The sequence below is a fragment of the Pantherophis guttatus genome, chromosome 4 (assembly GCF_059756535.1).
Source record: "Pantherophis guttatus breed Tessera chromosome 4, ASM5975653v1, whole genome shotgun sequence".
Classification (NCBI taxonomy): domain Eukaryota; kingdom Metazoa; phylum Chordata; class Lepidosauria; order Squamata; family Colubridae; genus Pantherophis; species Pantherophis guttatus.
This window is the reverse complement of record NC_142066.1, coordinates 20,643,239-20,663,766: the sequence shown is the minus strand read 5'-3', so window position 1 is coordinate 20,663,766 and position 20,528 is coordinate 20,643,239. Positions and strand designations below refer to the sequence as shown.

Genomic DNA, 20,528 nt, shown 5'->3' with positions numbered 1-20,528 from the left:
GAGGAATTTCTCTCCTTTCTCATCCTTTACTATAAGAATTCCAATCCAGATCCATCTAAAGTATACCAATAACTGCAGGAGACCCTTACGTTGATGGGATTCATTTGGAAACATTTGTTGGAAGAAAACTGCTTGAGTGTCTTTATCCATGACAGGGGCAGAGCCATATATCAACTACAGAAAAATAAACATAAGTAAATAAACATGAGTTTTCGGAGAAAGGTGCCATAAAAGTTGAACAAATAAATACAAGTTGAACAAATAAATTTGGTGAGCCTATGTGAGCCTCTGAAAATGTCTACATTCATTTGAGTCTTTGGGTATCTTTATATACTGAAAGATTATGCAACTAGTTGTGTTTATTAGGAAATATCAACCAAGATGTCACTCTTGAAATATCAGTAAATACATTTTTGTGGAAGTAGTGTCGTTGTGAATATTTCAGATTTGAGCCTTAGTTCAATATCTGGAATTTGCTATGTTTAATAGCCTCACCATCTGTTCAGACTTATGATTACTATACTATTAGGCCAACTTTATCAAGCAAAAATAATATCTACTTATCCAAAGGGTCTCTCCTTTATACAGAGAGAAGCATATACAGTAGATGTCTTTGGAGCTATGGCATAATGTATATCTACAGCAAATCTTACCTGAGGAACTTTGTAATTGCACAATATAGTTGCCATGTGAAGAGAGATATCCGGTGCCCCAATGACTGCAGCCAAAGTATTTGTGATCCCACACTTGTAGTTAGGGATGAATTTGCCGTGAGTGAAAGGTAGAATCATGGAGGCAAAGTAAGTCCAGGTTGGACTAAAATTGCTGTTAAAAATGTGGAAGCCTAGTGTGATGTTGGGTAGGATCTGAGGATTTTCATTAATCTGTTTTATAGTAAATGCTAAAGCCAGGATATGCTGGTAATTCTGAAAAAATATTCTGTAAAACAATTTTTAAAAATACATTAAGAAAAGTCTGTTTCACATTATGTGCCTTGCAATCCTTCAGTCCAGCATATTTTGGGGAATGTGTTTAATAATTCTTATTTCTATGTTTTAATATATGACAATGCTCCACCACCAAACCACAGCGTTTAAGAATCGCTTATATGTAGAAAGAAATTGCTATATTTTGTTTCCAGAAATATCAATGAGAAAACATATCATGGGGAATATGTGCTTAGCCTTTCTTAATTGTAGTAACAGCTTCATAAATGTAGCCATACATACCTGTGCAATAATAGATCTTTAGATGAGATTTGTTATAAATGGAAATTTGATCCCTATTGCGACTATTTCAACTTTAACTGGAAACTGAAGTAAAATATAACTTTACATAAGATAAACCCGACATCCTAGTTTAGTTGTTCCTTTCTGGAGTTTTTGCCATTAGAGGAAAATATTTCAAGCATCATATGATTTACCAGCAAAGTTCAGAGCTTGACAATAAATTAATGATGTACTTACATAACTCCATCATGAAATGCCTGAGAAGGATCTTGAATGAATTTAATGGGATTAGAAGTTGCAAAAAATACAGAAATTATGCCAGCAATGTTAATGTCTCCAAGTTGATGATAACTGTGCCGAATAGGAAGAGGTTCTTGAAAGTCACATTGAAGGCTAGGATTCTTGCACACCACATCAGGCAATACTATTAACAGCAACTCCACCAATACTAACATCTTCCATGAGTGTCTTCTTTCTGTGTACAAATGCATCTGTCTGCTACAAAATCTTTGAAGTAGACCAGACAGATCTGTCTTCTGGAGATGTTTTTCAGACAAAACTAGAGAGTCCAACATACTAACAACTCAACTCACAGAGCTTTGGGCCTCCCAGCCATGGGTTGGAATAGACACTAAATACCATGATTCAGTGTCAGTTGCTCCTATTTTCATGGAGTCCCATAGGATTTTGAAGAGACAAACTGGCTAATTTCATAATGATAGTGAGACAGTCACATATGTGAACAACTTCAAAACATGTGAGGACTTGTAGAGGGAGGAACGCATGAGCCACAAGACAAAAAATAAAATCATTAGATCCCTAAAGTGAAATAGAGATATAAATATATGTATGTGTAAGGGCATTACTTAATAATTCTATTCTATTCTATTCTATTCTATTCTATTCTATTCTATTCTATTCTATTCCATTCCATTCCATTCCATTCCATTCCATTCCATTCCATTCTATTCTATTATTTTATTCTAAAGATATTAAGCCTGCCTGTTTCTCATTATGATATTGTTAGTATTCAATAATATTTATTCTATTCTATTCTATTCTATTCTATTCTATTCTATTCTATTCTATTCTATTCTATTCTATTCTATTCTATTCTATTCCATTCCATTCCATTCCATTCCATTCCATTCTATTATTTTATTCTAAAAATATTAAGCCTGCTTGTTTCTCATTATGATATTGTTAGTATTCAATAATATTTATTCTATTCTGTTCTATTCTATTCTATTCTGTTCTGTTCTATTTTGTTCTGTCCTGATCCATCCCTTCCCGTCCCACCCCACCCCACCCCAGCCTGTCACATTCCATCCCATCCCATCCCATCTCAGCCAGGGCTGGGTTCTACTTACCTTTACTACCGGTTCAGAATGGGATCACATGCGCAGATCGCTTCTCATGATGTCAGGCTGAATAGGTTGGATCCCCCCCCCCGCTGGTTTTACTACTGGTTCTATAGAACCGGTTCGAACCAGGTGCAACCCACCACTGATCCCATCCCATCTCTTCCCCTCCCCTCCCCTCCCTTCCCATCCCATCCCATTCCATTCTTCTAAAAATATTAAGACTCCCTGTTTCTCATTGTAAGGATTCAATAATATTTAAGACAGTCCTCACAATATCTCTTAGCTGTTTCTTAGCCCGCATGGTCTTCATTTATATATGCCTGTAAAATTGTCTTTAGTCTTTCTGCCAAAATGTAATCCCTGTTTAATAATGAAATTGGTCTACAGTTCTTTGTCTTTGTAACATCTTGACCCTCCTTGGGTAGAAACACAATGTTGGCTTCTTTCCATGTCTGGAATATCTTTCTCCCCCCGTGGTATATCATTCATTCATTGTGTGGCGGGATTCAAATTTTTTTACTACCAGTTCTGTGGGCATGGCTTGGTAGGTGAGTTGTGGCTTGGTGGGCATGGCTTGGTGGGTGTGGCAGGGGAAGGATACTGCAAAATCTTCATTCCTACCCCACTCCAGGGAAATGATTCTATAAAATCTTCATTCCCACTTCACTCCAAGGGAAGGATTCTGTTAAATCTCCATTCCTACCCCACTCCAGGGGGAAGGATACTGTAAAATCTCCATTTCCACCCCATTCCAGGGGAGAATACTGTAAAATATTCCATTCCATTCCATACCATTGCATTCCATTCCATTGCATTGCATTGCATTGCATTGCATTCCATTCCATTCTTGTATTATTTTATTCTAAAAATATTAAGCCTGCCTGTTTCTCATTATGATATTGGTAGTATTCAATCATATTTATTCTGTTCTGTTCTGTTCTGTTCTGTTCTGTTCTGTTCTGTTCTGTTCCGTTCCGTTCCATTCTGTTCCGTTCCATTCCATTCTATCCTGTCCCGTCCTGTCCTGTCCCGTCCCATCCCGTCCCATCCCGTCCCATCCCATCCCATCCAGGGGTGGGTTCTACTTACCTTGTCTTTTGTTTTTTCTTTCTTAATTTATATGCCAACCATCTCCCTGGTTTATTTGCAAACTTGAAGTGTCTCTGTTCTGTATAGTTCAATTTTGTTTCTATTTCTTGTACTGTTAACATAGACATTAGTTGCCATAACAATTTGATATGGTATAAAATTTTAAGATCCATGGGTGTCTTTTGCAGTTGAATTTCTTTCTGTCTCATTGCATCCAATATCCTTTGTGTCTTTTCCTGGGATTTTTTTCCTCTCTAAATGATTGTGATGTATAAAATAGACTCTCATAACCTCTTTAATAGCATCCCATACTGTCATTAAGCTTGTTTCTTTACTTAAACAATTCTCAAAGTACTCTTGCAGTTTCTTTTTACAATCTTTTACAATCCTTTCCTTTTGTAAAATAGCTTTATTTAATCTCCATCTAAAACTCAAGCTTTTTTTAATCCTGTGTTTCTTAAAACCAGAAATACAGGTTTATGATCAGAAAAAGATTTAGGCAGAATGTTCACTTTCAGAATTTTATTTGTGAGATTTTTAGATATCCATATAATGTCAATCCTTGAAAAATGATTTATTCTCTGGCGTCTCCATTTTTATTTTATTTTTTTTAATAAATCAGTCATCCTTTTTCTGTGACATCTCGGTGTTATCTTCCAAAGTTCTTCTTCTTCCATGAGTTTCTTCTATCTTGATCTTCATCCAAACCATTATAACAGTACATTGCTAGAACAATATTATAGTCATCAAGTTTTTATAAATAATTATAAAATTAATCATTTATATCTTTTCCAACCAACAATAAAAATAATTCCATATCTTAAAATATTCTGCCTCTTCCCTATCCTTAATCATCAAAGTTAATGTATTCATTTCTGCACAATCTATTTTTTTATTATTACTTCTTCCTCCAAAGGTATTTTCTCTGCTTTCCAATTTTGAGCATAAACAATTCTTGCAGCTGTTATTACATGAATAATCAGATAAATATTTTCCTTACTAATTTTTTCAGGAAGAAAACCCAATAGAACAACTCTGGTTTAAGTTCAATACGTTGCTGTATTTTCCAACCAAGTTTTAATTTTATTCCAATATTTTTTTTTGCTTCAGGACATGTCCACCACATATGGTAATAGGATACTTGTAATTGGTGACATTTCCAACAAATTGGATACTAGCATGTATTGCCATTGGGAGACTAAGATAGATCTATGAATATTAATTTAATATCAATGGGCAGCAAAGGGTCTGCTGGCTGCCAGAAGAGGAAAAAAAAAAATCCCAGAAACTAGTGAATTGTGATTTCACTGAACTAGGGCTGCATAACATCTTGGTTTACGAAGGTAGAACCTGGCTAAAGAGAAACACATATAAAACCTACGAAAAAGAAAGAAAAACAAATATTTGTACCTTTACAGGGAGGATACATGAGATGAGGGTGTGGCTAACTGATGAGGCCTTATAAGGCCGAAATAGATCTATCTTAGTCTCCCAATGGGCAGCAAAGGGCCTGCTGGCTGCCAGAAGAGAGAGAGAGAGAGAGAGAGAGAGAGAGAGAGAGAGAGAGAGAGAGAGAGAGAGGGAGGGAGGGAGGGAGGGAGGGAGGGAGGGAGGGAGGGAGAGAGAGAGAGAGAGAGGAGCCCAGAAACTAGTGAATTGTGATTTCACTGAACTAGGGCTGCATAACATCTTGGTTTACATAGGTAGAACCTAGCTAAAGAGAAACACACCTATGAAAAAGAAAGAAAAATAAATACACACACACACACACACACACACACACACACACACACACACACACCAAATTTATATTTCGCTGATAAAGAAATAAAGGGAGACTAGTATAGATCTATTTCAAGCTATTTAGCTCTCATCAGCTAGTCATACCCTTACTCGGATTCGAATCCTTACCGAAGTTCGAATCCGAGTAAGGGTATGACTAGCTGATGAGAGCTAAATAGCTTGAAATAGATCTATACTAGTCTCCCTTGTTGGTAAATATAAATTCAACACAAAAATACTTTGTCAGCGACTGCCTGTGAAGATTCCTGGATTGGGGCTTTTATTTTATCCCTTTATTTCTTTATCAGCAAATATAAATTATATATATATTTATAGATTTTCACAGGTACAGGTATGCAAGTCTTGGTGTATTTGGGTCTTCCCTTGAGAGCATTTTGGCAACATTTTGGCAGAATCTCATCTGCCATCATCAGGCTTATGCAAGGGGTCTTCTGCAGCAACTGCCGTTACTATTTCAAATCTGGTGCTGGTAGTCTGCTTTGCTGGGATGGCCCCACCTCTTTGTTCTGATTGGTTGGGAGTCCCAGTCTGTATCTATTGTCTTGGCTTTGGGTGTATGGTCAGTTTTTCTCCACCAGGTGGCAGGGCTTCATCTTTGTGGCTGGCTGGAATGTGATTTGGCTGGAGGTCTCGGGGTGTGTGTGTCTGGCTTCTGGGGTGTAGATTTTTCTGTCTGTGGGTGCTGGGATTCATTTGTTATCAAGGGCTAGTTTCCAGATGTCTGGTAGGCGGGAGGTATCATCACAATCAGAACAAAGAGGTGGGGCCATCCCAGCAAAGCACACTACCAGCACCAGATTTGAAATAATAATGGCAGTTGCTGCAGAAGATTCCTTGCATAAGCTTGATGATGGCAGATGAGATTCTGCTGAAACGTTGCCAAAGTGCTCTCAATCTTACATGGGAGAAGACCCGAATACACCAAAACTTGAAATTAGATAGATAGATAGATAGATAGATAGATAGATACACACACACACACACACATACACACACACACACAAGTTTTGGCGTATTCGGGTCTTTTCCCATGTAAGATTGAGAGTATCTTGGTGACGTTTCAACAAGGTCCCACTTGTCATCTTCAGGCTGGTGTCTTTGGCTTCGTGCCTGTGTGAGCAAAGTGTGATCAGAGCTGCCGTCTCTCTATAAATACTGGCGGGGAGGTGTGGGGTGCTGGCTTTGTTGCAGTGAGCAGGTTAGTTGCCTGTGTTTTTACATCTTGATTAGTTGATGGAGTTGATGTTTGCAGATTAGTCGGCTGTTTCATAACATCCTGTGTGGCTGAGGTCCTTGATGTGTGCCCCTTAGTCTTTTGTGTTGTAACGACCTGAGATCAGGATGCTACCACACAGCCTCAAATAGCTATTTCTGCCTTGTAAGGCATCATCAGTGAGCCACACCCTCTTCTCAGGTATCCTCCCTGTAAAGGTACAATGTGTCTTTTTCTTTTTCATAGGCTTTTATGTGCATATTCTTTCTAGCCAGGTTTTACCTACGTAAGCTAAGATGTTCTACAGCCCTGGTTCTGTGAAATCTCATTCACAAGTTTCTGGGCTTTCTGTTTCTTGCTGACAAACAGCAACTCTGTGCTGCTCTTTGGGAGACTCAAATAGCTATTTCTGCCTTGTAAGGCATCATCAGTGAGCCACACCATCTTCTCAGGTATCCTCCCTGTAAAGGTACAATGTGTCTTTTTCTTTTTCATAGGCTTTTATGTGCATATTCTTTCTAGCCAGGTTTTTATAGTATTTTACAATCCTTTCCTTTTGTAAAATAGCTTCATTTAATCTCCATCTAAAACTCGAGCTCTTTCCTCTTAAAACCAGAAACATAGGATTATGATCAGAAAAAGATTTAGGCAGAATGTCCACTTTCAGAATTTTATTTGTGAGATTGTTAGATATCCATATAATGTCAATCCTTGAAAAAGATTTATACCTTTCAGAAAGAAAGATATATTCTCTGGTGGCTCCATTTTTATATCTCCGTGAATCGATTAATACTATATTGTCCATCATCTCAAAGAAAGTCTTTGATAATTTACCCTGTGAGGGTTTAATCCCTTTGATGGATTTTCCATCCAAAGCTGATGAAGTCACTCCATTCTAATCTTTCTTTCTTTCGCTGAACAGCCACAGAATAAAACACATAAATACAAAATTTAAAAACAGAATAAAACTGAATTAAAACAATTTGGCCGAGACAAATTAAAAACACCCAATAATTTTAAAAAGAAATTAAAATTTACATTTTAAAGGGGAAAAGATTGAGGCCAGGCCGGCTTGATGGAATAAAAAAGTCTTGAGAGCACGATGGAAGGTGCGCAGATCCAGGATCCTCCGTATCTCCGGGAGGAGCTCATTCCAGATAGTAGGTGCCCCCACAGAGAAGGCTCTTCCCCTGGGGGCCACCAGTTGACATTGTTTGGCCAACGGAACCCGGAGGAGCCCCTCTCTATGAGAGCGTACTGGCCAGTGGGAGGCTATTGGTGGCAGCAGGTGGTCCCATAGATAACCAGGTCCTAAGCCATGGAGCGCTCTAAAGGTGATAACCAAAACCTTGAAGTGCACCTGGAAGACCACCAGGATCCAGTGCAGCTCGCGCAGGAGAGGTGTTACATGGGAACGCCACGTCACTCCCATAACCACCCACATGGCTGCACTCTGTGCCAGTTGGAGCCTCCGAGTGCTCCTCAAGGGGAGCCCCACTCAGTCCCACAGAGAGGGCCTCCTTAGGATGCCATCGGTCAAGCAATGCCGACTGACGACCCCCAGGGGGAGAGCCTTCTCTGTGGGGGCACCCGCCCTCTGGAACGAGCTACCCCCAGATCTCCGTCCTTCCGTCGAGCTTTGAAGACCTTCCTATTTCAGCGAGCTGGGCTGGCTTAAAATTTTAATGGGTTATTTTAAGGGTAATGGGTTTTAATGTTTTGGGGAAGCCAATTCGATTTAATTCTGCTTTTAAATTATTTTAAATTTTGTATTATATGTATTTTAATTTTGGCTGTGCACCACCCTGAGTCCTTCGGGAGAAGGGCAGTATACAAATTGAAATAATAAATAAATAAATAAATAAATAAATAAATAAATAAATAAATAAATAAATAAATGTAGAGAGCATTGCAATAGTCCAGGTGGGAGGTGATTAGGGCATGAATGACTGTGCGTAAGGAGTCGTGATCTAGAAAGGGACACAACTGGCGAATCAGGCGGACCTGATGAAAAATCCTCCCGGTCACGGCCGTCAAATGCTCTTCTAAAGACAGACGTGAATCCAGGAGGACGCCCTAGTTGCAAGCCATCTCCGTGGGGGCCAGTGATTTGCCCCAATAGTCAGCGATAGTGCCAAATGACTATATCGGGACATCGGAAACCACAGCCACTTGATCTTGGATGGGTTGAGCCTGAACATGTTTCTCCCCATCCAGATCCGCACGGCCTCCAGGCACTCCAGGCAATCCCCCATCATAAGTCAGTTTCCATATGAAAAGGGCAGTAACTGGTCCATTAAATATTCAAAAAATTGATTCTATCGTCATTTGGCCTGTACACACCAACCACTATTGATTTTATTCCATTGAGTTCAATTTCCACTACTACAAATCTACCCTATTTCTCTGCTATAAATAGCTTGGGTTTAAACTGAGGTTTCATATATAAGACAAGTCCATTGATCTTTTTTACACCAGCTGATATAAATTCATCCCCTAGTTGTTTATTTGTCAAATATTTCTTATCTTGTTTCTTGACATGTGTTTCTTGGAGACAGACTCTATCAACATTAAGTTTCCTCAGATAATGAAATGTTGTTTATGTTTAGATGGGGCATTGTTCCACTAATATGATAAACTTAATCTCCATCTTTAAGCAACATAGTAGATTCCTGTACAACTATCTTGGCCACATCTTCTTCTTTCCTTCTTTTTCTTTCTGCCACATCGACTTCTTCAATGCCATGTTTTTGACTTTGCTCAACCACTGATTTTTTCCCCCATTCAGCTCCATCTGGAGCTGAAATTAATTCATGTTTGATCAAAAAAAAAAATCTTTCTGTGTAGAATTCAGTCTAAATCTTTGCTCATGGTAGGTGAGTATCACTCCTTCCAACTTATCCCAATGGAATAATTTTTTCTCTGCTTCAAGATATCGGTAAGGAATTCAAACTGGAATTTCCTTCAGAACAATAATATCTATATTTTTGTTTGTCAACCTGTGTTTAAAATGGCAATGCAGAACCTGATCCCTTGTTATTCTTCTTACAAAATGAACTACAACATCCCTTGGTAACTTTCTTGTGATGGTGAATCTTTAAATCTTGTCCAAATCAATATCCATTTCTTTTTCCTCCTTATTAATTAACTGGGCCAAGGCCTTCACCATCCTTAATTTTTAATCTGAGCTTCAAGAATTATTATCTCTTCCAATTCAGTTTCACATAAAGAGTTTGTCTTCTCTAATTTATGCTCCATACAATCTACTCTGGCTTTCCCCTGTTTCATATCTCCTTTCAGACATTGGAATTCTTCCTGGAGTTCCCTTGCCAGCAAATCAAACTTTGCTTCAAGCTTTGTTCTGACATTTTGAATTTTCTTATGTGTTTTTAAGATATACTTATCCATAAAAGGCTTTAAAAGCCTAGTGCCTAGTGCTAGGCTTAGTGCCTAAGAAGCAGTGGTACCCTTTATTGTCGATTGAGAATGGCTGATTCTTCCACAGTGAACTTGCATGATTGAGGAAAAAGCCAAACTGCGTGCCACCAAAATGAAATATCAGGCTGGAAAATAAGATTAACAAGCTGAGATTTATTTATTACTAAATATCTATGCCAATCTATCTTGCCAAGATGACCCTAAGCAGTTTATAATCATATGATTAAAATATGATAAAAATCCTGAAGTAGCAAAAATTTAAAATTCAGTTAAAATTCAATTAAGAAAGATGGCAGAGGGGAGTAAAGTATGGACAAGGAGGAGGTAGCATCTATCAATTAATCAGCTCAGCAGGCATGTATTCTGAAGTACAGAAGCCACAGCAGAAAAGATTCTTCTCCTGTACTCTGTCAGCCAAAAGTCCTTGACCAATGGGATCCAGAGCATGCCTTTTCTGCCAGGATGCTTAACAGGTAAACCCATTGGAGTCATCAACTGGCACATTTTATTTATTTCTATTTATTTTATTTATTTATCACTGTGTGCCTCTCATTCAAGTGCTGCAAAACTATCTACTCAAATAGACTTATGACCATGAAACATGTTGTTCACAGTCATCATACTTGACTGAATCTCTTAAAAGGAGACTCTTATGCAAATTGGATGCTAGCATGAATTGGACTTCTGATGGTATTTATTTGAATTTTCTTTGATCATTGCTATTGAGAAGAAGACATATGGCCAGCTTTTAAATTTACCCCATGTTTTGTAGGAGACCATTGCATGTGATATGCATCATGGATTTCCCTCTGTCCAATTGCTTCAGGAAAAAAAAAATGTAGATATTCCCTGTTTTAAAAAAATCTCACTTGTATTTAACTGCATTTCTTTTTACATATTCTACTGCGTATGAATTAAGATGACCAACAAAGACAAATTTACAATTCATATTTAATCAATACATTTAATCAGAGCTCACCATAACATACTAAAATATGTCAATAAATCTATAATGCCAGTAATTATGTCAATACATTAATTTGTGCTGTAATTTATCTTTTTATAGACCTTAGTTATAATTGCCTTCCAAAAACAAAACCTTCCAAGCTATCCAAATCTCAGAGGATGGGAAAACATAGAACATCACTGTCTCTGTACATTGTTCTCTAGCTTAAATGTGGTGAATTTCTCCAACATGTATCTATAAAGAATATCAGGCAAACATAAAGGTTTCTTAAAACTTTCTCTTCATGAGCTGGTGTTTATCATTCAGTTCAGGTCTCATCACAATGATAAAACACTTGGGAAAAAAGATGCACACCAATAATCCAGCACTGGAGGAGATCATGGAAAAGATCTCCACAGCCAACGTATATTTTCCCCTAGTGCTTAGATAGGTTGGAATAAAACACAGCCAAACACTGCAGAAGACCAACATGCTGAAGGTGATGAATTTGGCTTCATTGAAACTGTCAGGTAACTTCCTGGCTAGAAAAGCTGCAGAGAAGCTAAGCAGAGCAAGAAAACCCATAAAGCCCAAAACACAGTAGAACATGACCGAGTCTTCATTGCACTCCAGGATAAGTTCTTCAGGTACTGAATGTACATCAAAATCTGGATATGGTGGGGATGTTATCAGCCATGCAGCACAAACACATATTTGAACAAGGGAACAGGATAGAAGAATGAAACTGACCATCCTTCCCCCAACCCATTTCCTCAGTCTGGAACCAGGTTTGGTAGCCATGAATGCTAGAACCACAACAAAGGTTTTGGCTAAGACACAAGAAACTGCCACAGAAAAGATAAGGCCAAAAGCTGGTTGTCGAAGGAGACACACAATCGTATTGGGCCTCCCAATAAATAGAAAAACACAAAGGAAAGAGAGGAGAAGGGAAACTAGAAGTATATAAGTGAGATTTTGGTTGTTGGCTTTGACGATGGGAGTATCTTTATGCTTCGTGAAGATTGTGATGACCATGGATGTCATTGAAGAAAAACAAAGGGAAAGGACAGTCAGACTGATCCCTAAAGGTTCTTCATAGGACAAAAAGGTGATCCGCTTTGGAATGCACATATTTTTTCCTGGATTTGGATATTGATCTTCTGGACATGGAGAGCAGTCATCTACATCTGAAAAAGAATGCAGGTGAGTTGATATAGGAAATTATAGTGTTGGCTTATTTGGATAATTTGGAAGTTTTCTACCTTTCTCCTTTGATATTTTTCCCTCTGGACATAGACGGCAATCATAGCAACAAAACAACACTCCTTCTTTCTTGGCCTTGCTGTGTCCTGTCTCACAAGGATCATTACACAAAGATAAAGGTACTGCCTATCAATGAATCAAGAAATATATATTGAAATACAGAGAGAGAAAGAAGTGGTTGGAAAGTTTCTGTGGAACAACACATTAAAAATTAAGTAGTGGGATGACATAATTTTAGATGTAATTGCTCTGAAATTATAATTAATTAAATATCTACAAAAATTGTATTTATAGCCTTCAATAACCATCATCAACACTCTTCAAAGACAATTTCTGTGCTAGTTAGTTACAATGTTGGTTTTCTCAACTTCTGAATTTTGATGTCAGGAAACTGATGAGATTTAGGCTTGCAACTTTTACTTCAAAACCATGAAAACCATTGTCCATAATTAACAGGGAACCACAAAATTATATTTCCTAATATTCAATAGCAATTGTTAGAAAATGTAGTAATATTTTTCCTTCACCAGTAGATTCATACCTGGGTTATTCAGAAATGATATTCTGAGACTTTCATCAATAATTATATTTAAATGAAGGCAGACAAATTTCGATTCAAAGAGCTAACCTGATTAAAATCTTCTGGCCATGTGATGGAATTTACAGAAATATTGAAGAACTTCTCTGCTGGAGCTGTGGGATCTACCATTCCAACTTTAATCCTCGCAAAAGACTGATTTGGGAATGTGACCCAGTTGATAATATCAAATCCACCAATGAATTCTCCATTTTTATCAAAGGAGATCTTTTCACCAACACTGTTGTTGAATCTGACACTTCTCAGAAAAGAATGAACCTGAAATCAGAGAGGAACAAACCGAATGAGGGAGAAATAATTCATATGTCCAAAATATACATACGAATGTTTGTTTAAAAATAGATAAAATAAACACTTTTTAAATTAATCTGTATACCAGTATCAATCAAATAACATAACAATCATTCTAACAAAGTGGAAGAGATAATTTATCAGATTACTGAAATAAAATTAACATAGAATTGCAAAATAAAAAGCAGTAAAAAAAATAAAATAAAATCAAGCTCTGTAGTTTAATTGTGAAAGCTACTTAAGCCAGATGGCTTGTAATTAATATATAACAAATACTAAGATGCTTAAAACTACCATATAGTTGTGCTCATTTCACACACTAAGGTTGTACTCAAAATCCTACAAGCTAGGCTTCAGCAGTGTGTGAATCGAGAACCAAGAAGTACAAATGATTTTTTTCTTAAGGCAGAGGATATAGCACTTAAATTGCCAACATTTGCTGCATTATGAGAAAGCAAGGTTTCCAGAAAACCATCTAGTTCTGCTTCATTGATGATGCTAAAGCTTTTACTTAGAATGAGACATGGAACAACTGATTAATTTAAAATAGGGAAAGAGTACTACAAAGCTGTATATTTTCATTTAAATTATATGCAGCGTTAATTATATGAAATTCCAGGCTGGATGAATCACAATCCAGAATTAAGCTAGCCAGGAGAAACATCAACCACCTCAAATAAGCTGTTGATGCTACTTTAAAGACAGGAAACTAATCAATCAATCAATCAATCAATCAGAAGAGTTCTTCTAGTCCAAGCCCTTGCTGAAGAAGAAGACCCCATACCATTTCAGACAAATGACTGTCCAATCTCTTCTTAAAAACTTCCAGTGATGAAGAAGCCCCAACATCTGATGGCAAGCTGTTCCACTAGTTAATTGTTCTGACTGCTAGGAAGTTTCTCCTGAATTCCAGGTTGCTTTTCTCTTTGATTAGTTTCCATCCATTGTTTCTTGTCCTGCCCTCTGGTACTTTGGAAAATAAATTGACCCCCTCTTCTTTGTGGCAGCCTCTCAAATACTGGAATACTGCTATCATGTTTCCTCTAGTTCTTCTTTTGTCTAGACTAGCTAAACCCTGCAACTGTTCTTCATTTGTTTTTGTCTCAAGGCCTTTGATCATCATTGTTGCTCTTCTTTGCACTTTTACCTTCATCAAGAACCTCTTGATGAAAGTAAAATGGGAGAGTGGAAACGTTGGCTTGAAACTCAACATTAGAAAACTAAGATCTTGGCATCCAGTCCCATCACTTTCTGGCAAATAGAAGGAGAAGAAATGGAAGCAGTTACAGAATTATTTTGTTGGGCTCCAAAATCACTGCAGATAGTGGCTGCAGCCATAAAATTAAGAGACTCTTGCTCCTTGGGAGGAAAGCTATAGCAAACCTACACAGCATATTAAAAAGCAGATATCACCCTACTGACAAAAGTCTGTATAGTGAAAGCAATTTCCCAATTTCCTTTTGTCACTCCCCTCCCCCTTTTTTCCCCCCTCTGATTGAATGAAGAAAAATACTGCTGGTTCATTTAAAATTTGGATTAAGGCAAGAAGAGCCTGCAGAAACATAATCGATTAAAAAAATTCTTTTTCATCTTCTTATTAATCAAATAATTATATATATATAATTTTTTCTTTCTTTTCTCTTTTTTCCCCTCTTTTTTTCTGGATAGTATTATTTGATACTTTTCACTTGGGGGGAGGCAGATTAGATTTTTCTTTAACTTTTTTGTTTATATTTTTTTCTTTTTCTTTTTTCTAGTTCATCCAGTGGGGTGAATTAGATATTTGGATTATAAATAGTAATTACAAGTGGATTATAAATTGGGACATATAACACTAAGGGATGAATAAATTTATAGCATATTTGCATTCAGCAGAAAGCCCCTCTACAATAGAAACATTAAAAACGTCAGAAATGATGCATTTAAAAAATCTCATAGAGACGCTTCATGACAATTTGAAAGAAGACTTAAAAGAAGTGAAAGAGATGATTGGGAAAAATGAAGAAAGAATTCAAAAAGTAGAGAAAAAAGTGGACTTGACAGAAAAGAAAGTGGAAGAATTAGAGGAAAAATTGACATCAGAATGAACAATTAATTCTTTGGAAATTGATAGATCTGATTATTATGTAAGATTTCCAAATATAGAGGAAGAGAAAGGAGAAAATTTGCTGGATGTGTTTGCAGAGATGTTGGTAGAAGTGTTGGAACAACCTAAGAAGAAGATATTAAATGAGATGGATGAGGTTTTTAGAGTGCACATAAGAAATGCACTGAGAAATAAATTACCGAGAGAAGTCCATGTAAGATTCACAAAGAAAGTGATAAAAACAGAGTTTCTACAAATAACGAGAAACACTGCAATGAAATATAAAGATAAAGAGATAGTGGTGCTGAGACAAATACCTAGAAAAGTTAGAGATTTGAGGAAAGAATACCATTTCTTAACAAGGCTTTTAATTACAAAAGAAGTGAGGTTTAGGTGGTTAATCGCAGAAGGAATATTGATGACATGGCAAGAACAAAGACATAAATTAGAGTCCATTGAAAAAGCAACAGTATTTTATGAGCAATATTGGGGTCTGCTAGAAGATGGAAAAACAGCAGAAGCAAGAGGGACCGGATATCAAGAGGCAAGCATAAAAGAGAAGGAAGAAAGAACCACAACCAGGAAGAAAACAGAATGAGAGAAGGAGCAAGAGCAAAAGATGCAAAAGAACAAAGAGAGACAAGAGAGACAAGATCAAAAGTTAGTAATCAGTAAAACATGGAAGAAGAAATAAAAGCAATATCAATAAATGTAAATGGGTTGAACTCGGCGTCAAATTTTTTTATTTTTATTTTTTATCAACATATTCAAATGTACAGTCTTTTGTCCATCATTAATCATTATTCATTCATCTTGTTCTTTAACCTCCATTTGCTAATTAGTTGTTCGGGTCTGCTCTTCTACCATCTCCTTCCTTTATTTTAATACAAACTTTCCTTTTCTTCTCTTCTCTCTCCTCTTCTGTTTCTTTCTACTTTCCTCATTCCTCCTCTCCTTCCTTTTTCTACTTCCTCTCCTCTTTACCCTCTCTCTTCTTCCTCCCTTTCTTACCCTCTTTCCCCCTTCTTTCTTTCCCTCCTTTTCCCATTCTTCTTTTCTTCTCTTCTCACGTCCCAACTCTCCTCCCTCCCCTCTTTACCCTCTCCCCTCTCTTTTTGTTTCCTTTTTCAATTCAATCTGAGATGGTTTTTGAGCAGCCTCGATTTCTAGTCACATACATCTTCATTTCAAGATTCTTTTTTGCTTTATAGTTATATCTCTTCTTACATTCCTGTACATTATTAATCAATCCATGTATCATCTGGGTATAATATTTATGTACCATCATTCTTCATAATATATCATCATTTCTTAATACATACTTTTGTGTTTCCTTTTTCATTTAATATTAATATACTACAACTTAATCCTCCCAAAGTTCTTATCTTTACCATGTTTATTGTCTATACTCATTTTCTATCCATTGATAAAATTTTCCCCATATGTTATAATACTCTGATTCTTCTTTCCCTTTAATTGCCAATGTCAACCTATTCATTTCTGCACATTCCAATATTTTCTTAATCAGCTCTCCCTTTGTAGGAATTTTTTCTTCTTTCCAATTTTGTGCAAATACAATTCTTGCCGCCGTTATTACATGTATTATCATATGTGTGTGTTCTTTACTATACTTCTCTGAAAGAATGCCCAACAGGAACAATTCTGGATTTAAATCAATATGTTGCTGTGTCATTTTCTCTAGCCATATTCTAATCTTTGCCCAATAGTTTTTCACTTCTGGACATGTCCACCACATATGATAATATGATCCTGGCATCTGATGACATTTCCAACATTTAGCTGATTTATCTATAAACATTTTTGCCAATCTTTCTGGTGGTGTGTGCCATCTATAAAACATTTTATATAAGTTCTCTTTATATGCTGTGGCCATTGTGAATTTATAATTTCTTTCCCATAATTGCTGCCATTTATTTAACTCAATCGTATATCCACATTTTTTTGCCCATGCTATCATTGTTTCTTTGACTTGTTCTTCTTCTAACTTCACTTCAAGTAAATAACTATACAATTTTCTAATCATTTTTTCCTCAGGTCCTGTGAGTATCTCATCCAATACTGTCATTTCCAAGTAAAAACCATATACAGGTGAAACTCGAAAAATTAGAATATCGCGCAAAAGTTCATTTTTTTCAGTAATGCAACTTAAAAGGTGAAACTAATATATGAGATAGACTCATTACATGCAAAGCGAGATAGTTCAACCTTGGTTTGTCATAATTTTGATGATTATGCCTTACAGCTCATGAAAACCTCAAATTCACAATCTCAGAAAATTAGAATATTACATGAAATCAATAAAACAAGGATTGTATATAGAACAATATCGGACCTCTGAAAAGTATAAGCATGCATATGTACTCAGTACCTGGTTTGGGCCCCTTTTGCATCAATTACTGCCTCAATGCGGCATGGCATGGATGCTATCAGCCTGTGGCACTGCTGAGGTGTTATGGAAGACCAGGATGCTTCAATAACAGCCTTCAGCTCTTCTGCATTGTTCGGTCTCATGTCTCTCATCTTTCTCTTGGCAATGCCCCATAGATTCTCTATGGGGTTCAGGTCCGGCAAGTTTGCTGGCCAATCAAGCACAGTAATCCCATGGTCATTGAACCAGGTTTTGGTACTTTTGGCAGTGTGGGCAGGTGCCAAATCCTGCTGGAAAATGAAGTCAGCATCCTCATAAAGCTCGTCTGCAGAAGGAAGCATGAAGTGCTCCAAAATCTCTTGGTAGATGGCTGCGTTGACCCTGAACTTAATGAAGCACAGTGGACCAACACCAGCAGATGACATGGCTCCCCAAATCAACACAGACTGTGGAAACTTCACATTGGACTTCAAGCATCTTGCAGTGTGTGCCTCTCCATTCTTCCTCCAGACTCTGGGTCCTTGGTTTCCAAATGAGATGCAAAAGTTGCTCTCATTAGAAAAGAGGACTTTGGACCACTGAGCAACAGACCGGTTCTTTTTTTCTTTAGTCCAGGTAAGACATTTCTGACGTTGTTTGTTGTTCAGGAGCAGCTCGACAAGAGGAATTCAACATTTGAAGCCCATGTCCAGGATCTGTTTGTGTGTGGCTCTTGATGCACTGACTCCAGCCTCATAAAGTCTGTTATAATATTTCTGTACCACTCCCCTCCTCCATTTCGGTAACATATCTATCCACCTTCATCTATTAGTTGATTAATTAGTTTTTTCTCCTTCTCCTTTCTCATTTTATATGCCAGCCATCTACCTGGCTTATTAGCATTTTCAAAAAAGTTTTGTTTAGACATATTTATTTGATAAGCCAAGTCTTCTTTTTCAATTAAGTTCATTTCATGTTCTTTCAAATCCATTTGGTTTTTAGTCGTCTTGCTTTGCATATTTTTTTGTAATTCCATCTCCAGTTGTATTCTTCTTCCAATTTTTTCTGTGTTTATCTTTTCTTTTTATTTCTTTTTCCCAAATAGGTCATTGCCAACCCTTGAATATATGCTTTAACTGTGTTTCCCACACAGTTTGCAATGAGGTGTCTTCCTTTCTGTTTTCCTTTAAAAAAGAATCCTAATTCTTTCTCTACAGATTGTTGAAACTCTTTTTCATTTAATATTGTTTGATTCAATGTCCATCTTAATCTCTTTCTTTGTCCCTTCCATATAATTATAATCAGATTATGGTCTGCCCAAATACTTGTTTATTTTATTTATTTATTTATTTATTTATTTATTTATTTATTTATTTATTTATTTATTTATTTATTTATTTATTTATTTATTTATTTATTGTATTTCTATGCCACCCAACTCTCTGAGGGCTCTGCTTTCAATGCTTATATCTTGTACATTCGCTAATAAATCAATTGACATCCACATCATATCTATTCTAGACCATGACTAGTGCCTATTTGAATAAAAAGTATACTGCTTTTCTTTCAAATGTCTTTCTCTCCAAATATCTTTAATGCCTATTTCATCTACCATTGTGAGAAAGGATTTTGGGAGCACTTTTCTATGTTTCTTATTAACTTTTGTCATCTTATAGTTCCAATCTACTTCCCTTATTGCATTAAACTGTTCCATTATGCACATATTGTCAAATTCAAATTCTATTATTTTCCTGTGCAATTTTCCATAGAATTCTTCTTGTTTATCATTTGGTGCATATTTCCCCACCAACAATATTTGTTTATAGTTCATTGTTACTTCCACCATTAAAATCCTCCCTTCTTCATCAGCATATATTTGTTTAGGTTCTAGTCTCTTTTTAATTTATGTATCTACACCTTGTTTGCTTTCAATCGCCCAATTTTGGATACTCTGATATTTTTTTGTATTGCTTTCTAATATGAACTTCTTGTAGGCACACAATGTCCATTTTTAATTTTCCCAATTTATTAAAAGTTTTTTTCCTTTTTATCACCAAATTCAAACCATTAATATTTATTGATATTGCTTTGGTTTCTTCTTCCATATTTTACTTGTTATTAGTTTTTGTTGATCTTATCATCCTTATTTCTCTTTGATCCTTGTCCTCTTTTGACCTCGCCCCCTCTCTTATTGCCTTTTCTTCTTGTTCTTTTGTTGTCTCTCTTTTTTGATCTTCTTTTTCTTTCATCGCTTCATCTTGGACTTTAGTTTCTTTTTCCTCTCTCAATCTTTGTTCTTCTTGGAGCCCCAAATATTGATCATAAAATAATTCTGCTTTCTCTATCAAATCCAGTCTATGTCTTTGCACTTGCCAATAAATTAATATTCCTTCTGGTATTAACCATCTGAAATTTACTTCTTTTTGGATTAAGAGTTTTGTCAGAAATTGATATTCTCTCCTCATATCTCGCACTCTCCTGGGTATCTGTTTCAGCACCACAATCTCGTTGTCTTTATATTTTATTGGAGTATTTCTTGCTACCTGTAATATTTCTGTTTTTATTGTTTTCCTGGTAAATCTTACATGCATCTCTCTTGGCAGTTTATTTGTCATTGCATATTGAGTATGCACTCGGTATATCTCATCAATCCCATTTAATATCTTTTCCTTGGGTTCCTCCAGCACTTCTGCCAGTATCTCCACCATCACTTCTGCCAAGTTCTCTCCTTTCTCTTCTTCTATATTTTGAAATCTTAAATAGTACTCTGCTTTGTCCATTTCAAGAGAAATAATTTTTTCCTGGTTTTTGTCAGCCATTGTGAGTCTGTCATCCATTTC

At 36.5% G+C, this 20,528-nt stretch overlaps 1 protein-coding gene across 1 annotated transcript; it reads right to left on the bottom strand.

The window, feature by feature from the left end:
* Positions 1-11,075: 11,075 nt before the first annotated feature.
* LOC117673058 (vomeronasal type-2 receptor 26-like) lies at positions 11,076-20,507 on the bottom strand. Its single transcript, XM_034430192.3, has 4 exons — positions 20,274-20,507; positions 12,974-13,201; positions 12,345-12,471; positions 11,076-12,269 (listed from the first exon to the last, which is right to left on the bottom strand). Exons 1-4 carry the CDS (start codon positions 20,505-20,507, stop codon positions 11,371-11,373), a joined length of 1,488 nt encoding a protein of 495 aa, XP_034286083.3. The 3' UTR covers positions 11,076-11,370.
* Positions 20,508-20,528: the final 21 nt, after the last annotated feature.